We start from the raw sequence: 9195 nt of genomic DNA on the forward strand, positions 1-9195 counted from the left end.
GTCTTGAGATATTTTTTGAAAGGGAAATATCTATCAGTTCCAATCCATTTGCAACTCATGGTGAATCTCCCCCGTTTCCTGGGTGGCACTTGGCGATCATGAGGAAGCGTTCGCTCGGAAACCCATTAAGTTTGCCATGTTTACACTGTTGAGGGCCAGAGACTGAACCACTCGAGAATCGCTTTTTAAGCGCTGCTCAAGGCTCTGAACTTTGACAAGGATCTTCAACTTCGACTCCGAATGCGGCAAAAATGACACTTGGCACCGAGAGGTGATGATGATGATGATGATGATGATTATGATGAGTACCACTGCCCCATGTGGCAAGGTTGCTCTGCTCGCAGAGCTTCTTCGATGCCAAGGTATCGATGTGAAAATGTTGCAAAACTGGTCGCCAGAGAGGGAAAATCTCTCGACTTCGGATGATGCTGTCCCTTCAACTCGGCACCTTGCTCATTTGGGCTTTGGCTCTACGTCTGTGGGTCGGGTTTACGAAATTTCTTCACTTTCGGTTTCGATTCGGATTCCGATTCCGATTCGGATTCGGATTCGTTTTCGGTTTCTTCAGCGGCTGCGCGGCGGCCGAGGCAGCGACGCCGGCGTTGGCCCGGCTATTACCTATATGAGCTGCCGTTATCATCTGAGCGGCAGCATTTTCAACTCGCGACTGACAAGCAGCGGTCGCCGTCGCCGATCCGTTGTCGAGAGATCCCAGATCTCCAAAAACCGAATACCGCATCTCGAGATCCAAGATCTTAAACGATCCGCACCGATTCGAACCGTTCCGAACCGATCCCGCGATCCGTTCCGTGAGTGCCGCGTCTTATTTATTTTTTTTTTCAATTTTTTTAAAAGTCCCGCATCCTTTTGAGTGCAGTGTGCCGCTTATCAAGAATCGCATCGAATCATCTGAATTTTTTTTCGAGTGCCTTGTGCCGAGGATAACCCACACCAGCAGCTGGCATGGTAAAGAATCGTTTCCCTAATTGGACTCGAGTGCAAAGGATTACGGAAGAAACTCAAACACAAGCCCAATTAGGAGAAAAGTCCAAGTGACTCGGGGGAAATGCCAGCGAAAAAGTTAACCGCCCCTTTTGGGAAAGATAGATTTCCCAAATACTTTGGAAAAAATTCCAATACACAGAAAGAATAAAAAAAAAATATGAAGTACATTAAAGGCATCACTTTTAAAAAATTGGGTTTTGTAGACCCTAAAACTATCAGAAAATAGGAAAATTATATTCATATTTCCATAGTTGACCATAAAATCAAGTCTTATAAAATCAGGATCAACATTTGGAATTCACGGGGAAAAAAGATAAAGGATTATCAGTTCCAAAAGCTAGTTTTGGAGTTTTATAGAAATTTTAAACAATGGAAAAAAATATTTATTTATTAATAGTTGACTCTAAAATAGTTGACTTATAAAACCAGGCTCCATATTTTATTTTCCCCGTGCATTGGTATTATTTTTGGGTGGGCACGCCTGCGCCTTGCCCTTTGACCTTGCCACACGACCTCTGCTAATTGATGAGGGTTGCCCGGACTCTAAACGAAAATTGATGCAGGACCCGGATTTCTTGGCAAATCCTGGCCCAGATTATTCATTTGCTGCCGGAATCCGGAGGCCAGGGGTCAGGGGTCAGGGGCCACGGGCTAGCAGCTCCTGTCTCCAGACATAATTTATTCATTATCGAAATTGATTCATAAATAATTTCGCATTCACATTTGCCCGCTTCTGCGGGGCGGCGGTGGGGTAAATTTAATTAACGTAGATTACGATTCCCGACTTTTGGGCCAGAACAGGCAGCTGTGGCCAAAAACTTGGGGCCGAATTCCCCCGGCAACCCTTTTTGGAGCCCCCCCCCCCCAAAACCCGGAATCGCTTCCTGGCTGAACTTTTGCTGTTTTCATCTTCGAACTAAATTTACGTCTTCTCAGCGAGAGTGAAAGTTTTGCCGGCCCGTCTGTTTGTTTATTTGTTTTTCTGTTTTATTTTTATTTAGTTTTTTTTTTTCGTTGCCGTTGCCTGGTTTTCATTTGTTTGCTGTCTGCCGTTGTTGTCAATTGTTTAGCATCAATAACAAATATTTGTGGCCTATGCTAATGAACAGAAATCGAACGCCGGGCTAAAGAAAGCGGTGACTGAAGTGGTGACCGCCTGCGTGAACAGTGACCAGTGACAGGTGATAAATTTAGGGCCCCAAATAGCTGGGATCTAAGTAATGGGTTGGGTAATTGCGAATAACCCAGTTTAACTTGGGGAGTATGGGTGTATTTGGTAGGGGTCTGAGTTTATTTTGGATATGAGGGTATTCTAAGATACTATTTAAATAATTGGATATATTTTTTTATTTAACTGTGACTAGTAAGATCTAACTAATGGGCATCCAATTGCGAATTACCCATGTTAACTTACCAAGGGATATATGATTTTATTCTATCTTAAATATCATAATATATAATAAATATTATATATTGTTGGATAAAATCATCATAGTGATCTATTTTTTTGAGCCTAACTGTACGAATGCGACCGACTGGCTTAGTGACTCGTACACCCGGCATAATACACTCATCCCAAAAACAGATCCACAATGGAATGGAGTTGCAAGTGCTGGCCACATGCGGGTCACTTCACACGGCTCACAGACAATGGGCACAGAAAGCCCCCTCATCTCTCTAAAGAAAAAAAAAGAAGACATCACCCCCGCCCATGCCCACACCAGCAGCCCCTTTAATTGTTTGCCATTTCTTTTATAATGTATTTTCATTATGCGGCGCATAATTTCACTGCCAGCATTTGTGACACCTACTCATCCCCACGAAACGAACCTCACAGATACGCAGATACATGGCCGTATGTAGATACACCCGGAGCCAAGTGAAAGTTACCATTTCGGCGTTTTTTCTGTATCTTCTTCTCCGCTTCGACCGCTTATGACATTTTAACGCCGCCGCTGGCCAAAAAAAAAACACACACAAAAAATCAGAGAAGAAGTAACAACATATTTTGTGGCTTATTGTGATACTCGTATTCAATGCGCATCGCTGACCATTGAGGTGCACTTTTCCATTTCCAAAGATTGCTGATTGCCCCGCATTATGCAATCTGGAAAGAGACGAGGCGATCGTAGTAAATGGCATAATAACTTGGTTATTACGCTTGGCTTGCAGATGATGGTGGGGTTCTATTAAATTCGGATTTATTATCTCGGGAAGTTATGTAAGATATTTGCTTAAGATCATTATTGGCCATCAGTTCGGACTTACGATCAGGATTTTTAGGATCAATTGATATTAAATAGAACATTTTTGAATAGAAGATCATTTAGTCTTATATAGAAAATACCTTCTAGCTATTAAAGATCATTTTCCTAGTTATACAACTTCCTGGCTTTTTTATAACTCACCCATTAAAAGTCCCAGGCGTAATGGAGCTGTGTTTTTCAAAAACCGTGATTCATTGAGTTAAACATTTACTCATCTTTGATACCTTCACCTCTTGCATAACTCCAATCACTTTCTTATATAAGGGCATTCCAGCTTCGTCACCTTTTGCGGTCGATCCGCGTGCTTTTTGCTATTTTTATTGGCATTACCGGCTAAATCGCTTGTTGTGCGTGGAATTTTGAAAGAAGCGCCGTTTTGATTTGCTTTCTGGCCCGTTTTGAGTGGCTTATTTTTGCCATTGTTGCCGCAGCATTTGTTGTTAAACATAAAACCAATTAAATGCCCCCCCTTTCTCCCCATCCATCTTGGCCAATGGTTATTTTCGGCGCTTTTGTTTTGGCTTTGTGTTTTTTTATTTGGCTGACACGAAGTCGCCACTCGCCTGCTGAATTATTGATGATCATGATGAGCGGCCACATCCATGATAATGACAATGGTAATAACGATGATGGCCAGTCCGGTCGGGTTATGTTTTAATTAGAGCGGAATACGCCAGCGTTTTCTGGGCAACCGCAATGCCAATTACACCACACAACAAACTTGGCCTAAATGGTTCAATTAACGCCTGCTCGTTGGCCAAAATAATTGATGGCACTTGAAGATATAGCAATGTATTTGCTTGAACTAAAGTGAAATCATTTTTTAGGTCACCACGAAAGTGCACTCTTATAGTTTGTGTAATATAAATTATACAATTATTACTTAGATTATGCAATATCATTTAAAATCATTTCAAAATAAACAATTCATATTTGATGTAATGAAACTTACCAAAAATATATCTACATTTTAAAGATGTTGGCATAAAATTTCCAGCTAAGCAATTAAAATAATTGGTCATGAAATTGTAAAATATTTTGAGGGGTCAATCTTATTTATTATAAAGAGTTTTGTTATATTATTATAATTAAATTGAAACTTTTTTTTAATTTCTAACTTTACCTTGTTGCACAGTGTTGACAGTCGAGTAAATGGAGGCAGGTCGTAGGTTTGCAAATTAGCGCAGATTATGGTTACATATTTGGGCAGGGGTTTGGGTGACCCACGCACACACGGAAAACGACACCTGGCTGGGGGGCGAATGGCGAATGAACCAAAGACCTGTGACCTGCGACCCCTGACAAGCCTTGACAAGTTGCCATCGGCCAAAAAGGTCACCGAGACAGCTGACAAATGAGACGCGGCCAAAAGGGGTTAAGGGGGTGGGGTTGGGTCGAGGGGCCAGGGGGTTAAGGCCGGAGATGGATGGCAACTAGAGACACTTTGGGCGGATGCCACTCAATAAACATTACGATGTCGGTTAGCCGACTAACCCCTCATATTACAACTCTTTCTGCCGCAATCATTTGTTATATTTCAAAAAAATGGGAAACATAACTTCAGCCAGCTGAGGTTTGTACACTCTTAGGGAAATTATTTAAGACATTATTATTTTAAAAGGTTTAGAAAACAGTTGAGGATTATAGAAACCATTATATATCAGGCCTAAATTAAAGGGCTGTAGTTAGAGTCTACCGTTCTCATTTATACAGTTTGAATTATTTAAATATATTTATATTTTCCAAAAAATTTAAATATATTTTAAAGACATTGCTTATTAAAATACCTTAAGGAAGATAATTCAATTATTAGTTTAGTATTTATGTGAAAACAAAAGAGTATTTGCTTGGTGCTATAGATTTCACCCATTTTAACCACATTTTTTATATGCTCTTGAGCGATTAACAATATTTTATGCCAGAGCTATGGACTTCATTTTTTGAGTAATGCCCCCTGGATGTTTGGGCTCCCTGGAGGAGATTAACTTCCGGTCCAATCGCTTGGGGCCAGCTATTTTCCTATTTCCTACTCCAGATGCCATCTTGACAAATGACTGACCCACATTATCCATCCCCATCCATTCCAGATGCTCCGTTTGACTCTGCTGGTCGCCTGCTGCCTCTGCGCCGCCCAGGCGGTGTTGCACGGCAAGGATGTGAAGCGCCGCGAGGCGGGATTCGACACATACGGTCCGCCGCCACGCCCTGCCCCCCAGTACGGACCGCCGCCCCCGCAGCAGCACGTGCCCCACCGGGAGTACGGTGTGCCCCAGCAGATTCCCTTCCGCGAGTACGGACCTCCGGCCCTGAAATACGGTCCACCCAAGCTTAACTTCCTGGGAGGAGGCGGTGGTGGTGGTGGCGGCGGCGGAGGTAGCTCCCTGCACGAGCAGATCAAGACCCACTTTGGGGTGCCCAAACCCTTCTACGGACCCCCGCACATCCAGCACAAGCCTGCCCAGCAGTACGGACCACCTCCGCCGAAACCAGCACCCCAGTATGGTCCACCTCCCCAGCCGGCGCCCCAGTATGGTCCACCCCCGAAACCGGCACCCCAGTATGGTCCACCACCACAGCAGTATGGTCCACCCCCACCACTGAAGATCCAGCACCGCCCGTCTCCTCAGTACGGACCACCCAAGCCTCAGTATGGTCCACCACCTCCACCGCAGCTGCTGCCCTCGCCACATGCCGCTCCCCTCTTCAAGCCCGCCCACCAGCCGGCCACCTCCTACGGACCACCTGCCTCTGGCCCACTCAACCTGCCGCCCAAGCAGATCTTCGATGCCCCACCCCCTAACTATGGACCACCTCCTCTACCCGTGGCCCTGCCCGGAAATGGACCCGCCACCACGATCATCCTGACCAACGGTGGAGGACACTCGGGACCAAGTGGACCCAGTGGACCCAGTGGCCCGGGACCAGTGAAGCAGGTGCAGATCCAGATCGACTCCTCGGGACACACGCACAGTGTGAGTGGCTCCCAGGCGCCCTTCCACACGGCCTGCGATGGCTGGAAACCGATCCCAGCGCCCATTGGTGCCTACGTCGAGCAGAACCACATCGAGACCCAGGGTGGCTACAGCCAGGTGAATCAGGGACACGGTGGATCCTTTGGAACCCAGTACAGTGGTGGTGCAGGAGTGGGAGGCTCTGGAAGCGGAGGCGGCAGCATCATCGACGGACTCTCGGACGAGCAACTGGTGGCCGTGGCCCTTCAAGGAGGCGGCGATGGAGCCCATCTGATCACCGGACCCGGAGGCAATTCCATCGAAGCGGAAGCTCTGCAGGTTAGTTGATGCCCAACTCCCGGTTAACACTTTCTAATCTTGTTATCTTTTTAAGGCCGCCATTGGCTCCCTGGATGACTCGTACTCCAAGCCACCCTCGGATTCGTTTGCCCCCGGCTCAGTGCACGCCCAGAAGTACCAGACCATCGGTCACTCGGGATCTTCTAATGGAAACTATGGACCTCCTCCACCTCCACCAAGTGGAAACTACGGACCTCCTCCACCACCTCCCAGTGGCAACTATGGACCTCCGCCCAGTGGCAACTACGGACCTCCTCCTCCGCCTCCTCAGGGCAACTATGGACCACCACCTCCCCAGTTTGCCGCCCTCACCAGCAGCAGTAGCAGCAATAGCCACTCCCATTCCCACTCCCAGTCCAATGTGAACATCCAGTATGGTCCTCCTCCATCCGGAAATCCTCAGCCTTTCCCGCAGCATGGAGCCGGTCAGCCCAACAAGCCGGTGGCCTATCGCCCACCTGTGCCCGCCGGTCTGCTGGAATCCATTGGAGCCACAGTGCAGCATCTGGATCAGTTTGGAGTGAAGCCGCAGCAACAGCCAGCCACCTACATTCCCCCTGCGGCCAATGAGATTCCCCTGGCCGGATCTGCTCCTCCACCACTGCCCTCGCCGCAGGCTCTGTACCAGCCACCACCTCCTCCTCCGCCGCCTCAGTCTGCTCCCCAGGTGATCCTGCAGCAGCAGCTGCCTGCCCCGCAACCAGGACCCTCCTTCATCCACCAGAACAAGTTCGGACCACCGGGACCACCGCCACCACCTGAGCCCCAGTACCTGCCGCCTCCTCCGCCACCAGTGGCCAATGTGCGTCCTCTGGGACCTCCGCCACCACCTTCCCAGCAGTACCTGCCCTCCGCACCACCGCCACCACTCTTCTACCAGCAGCAACAGCAGCAGCAGCAGCAGCACCACCATCACTCGGAGAACAGCTACAGTGCCTCGCAGTTCCACTCCCAGGGATTGCCCCTCCCACAGCAGGCTCCTCGCTTCAATCTGCAGCAGGGTCAGCAGTTCCAGCAGGGTCAGCAGTTCCAGCAGGGTCAGCAGTTCCAGCAGGGTCAGCAGTTCCAGCAGGGTCAGCAGTTCCAGCAGCAGCAGCAGCAGCCCATCATCATCCACGACTGCGGACATGGTCCCAACCTGGTGAGCAGCAATGGCTACACGGTGCAGCAGCAGCAGCAACAGCAGCAGCAGCAGGTGCAACACTTTGGCAGCGTGTCCGCCGCCTCCGCCGGAGCCTACAACGCCATCTCGCAGAGCATCCCCGTGGCCGAGCAGCACACCCAGCAGCTGGTCAGTGGACCCGGCGACAGCTATGGTCCTCCGCCCTCTGGCAACGACCTGGACTACGATCACACTGGCTATGCCTCGCAGAAGAACTCGGTGGCTGCCCTGCCCGATGGCACTGATCCCCACCAGCTGCCCGGTTTGGATGGCCTCGATGTGCTGTCCGCCCAGAAATCGCAGAGCATCCAGTTGAATGGACAACAGCCCACGCAGAATTTCCAGGTGCAGTTCGGGGGATCCCTGAACAATGCCCCCGGAGTCTCAGCCGGCGATGCCAACCACGAGGAGATCCTCTCGCAGGGACTGCTGCAGTCCATCCTCACGGCCATCGAGCAGCCAGGCCAGGGTCAGCAGAATGTGCCCCAGAACCACAAGGCCCAGAGTCGCTCCGATGAGCATGATCAGGAGCAGGATCACGCCCAGGACGAGGAGCATGAGGAGCATGAGGAGCATGAGCAGGCCAGCAGCTCCTCCAATCGCGTGGAGGTGCGTGTGCTGCCCGAGAATCCCGACAACGAGGAGGAGACCCCCGCCGAGGTCAAGGAGATCGAGCCCATCGTGGTCAACGACGAGGAGGCCAAGCATTAGTCAGTCACTAGTTAGCATCGAACTCATCAGCGCCGCTTGAACCTATTTATTGCTGCCTCATCATCATCAACTAAGAGCTAACCCCAGTCTGTCCCCCCAGTTGCCATAAAGTGAAAGTCCAGGGGGCAGGAGGGGATCGGATTGGATCCACCACAGATTTAAAAGAAAAACACACACCATATAAGTAAACACAAAGAGAACAAAGAAGCTAGGCATGCGGATTCGACGTTGCCCCGCCGCGTGAAAAGTGCCTTTTCATGCTCGCAGCTCGTGTATAAAAATTATTTAAAATAAATAATTAATTTATTATAGCATTGTATTGTATTTTATGCTTTAAACAATAAATAAATATGTATGTATACAGAAAAAAAAAGCGAAGACACTCGAGGAGGAAAGCTGCCGCCAAGTGCAAGTCATCCGAGATCGCAGGTTGGAGAGACCAGTCAATGGCAAATGCAAAAAGGCCCAAGGTGAATGAACTGTGAACTGGCTATTGGGAAGGGGGCGGCCGCAGGGGGCGTGGCAGTCTTCAGCCGACAAAGAGCTTCTCATAGAGCACTTACAAGTGTCGGGGTAAAACAAACATTCAATCGCTGTGATTTGCACATTATTTTAATAGATTAACTCACAGAACTACAACTATTTTATTAAACCACTCTAGGTACATGAGTTGAATTCCATAACTTGAAGTCCGGGCATCAAATCAAAACATGGACTAACTTTTTTCATAATTCTTCCT

At 48.5% G+C, this 9195-nt stretch overlaps 1 protein-coding gene across 1 annotated transcript; it reads left to right on the forward strand.

Annotated features, from left to right (window-relative positions):
• Positions 1-670: 670 nt before the first annotated feature.
• LOC119556609 (trithorax group protein osa) lies at positions 671-8718 on the forward strand. The gene is made up of 3 exons (XM_037868922.1): positions 671-966; positions 5360-6562; positions 6618-8718. The coding sequence occupies exons 1-3, from the start codon at positions 964-966 to the stop codon at positions 8454-8456; spliced, it is 3045 nt and encodes a 1014-aa protein (XP_037724850.1). The 5' UTR covers positions 671-963; the 3' UTR covers positions 8457-8718.
• Positions 8719-9195: the final 477 nt, after the last annotated feature.

Source organism: Drosophila subpulchrella, chromosome X, assembly GCF_014743375.2.
Source record: "Drosophila subpulchrella strain 33 F10 #4 breed RU33 chromosome X, RU_Dsub_v1.1 Primary Assembly, whole genome shotgun sequence".
NCBI lineage: Eukaryota > Metazoa > Arthropoda > Insecta > Diptera > Drosophilidae > Drosophila > Drosophila subpulchrella.

Excerpts from the sequence above, each read along its gene's own strand:
- LOC119556609 (XM_037868922.1), top strand. Across the intron at positions 6,563-6,617 it reads TCGAAGCGGAAGCTCTGCAG|GCCGCCATTGGCTCCCTGGA; the intron begins GTTAGTTGATGC and ends TATCTTTTTAAG.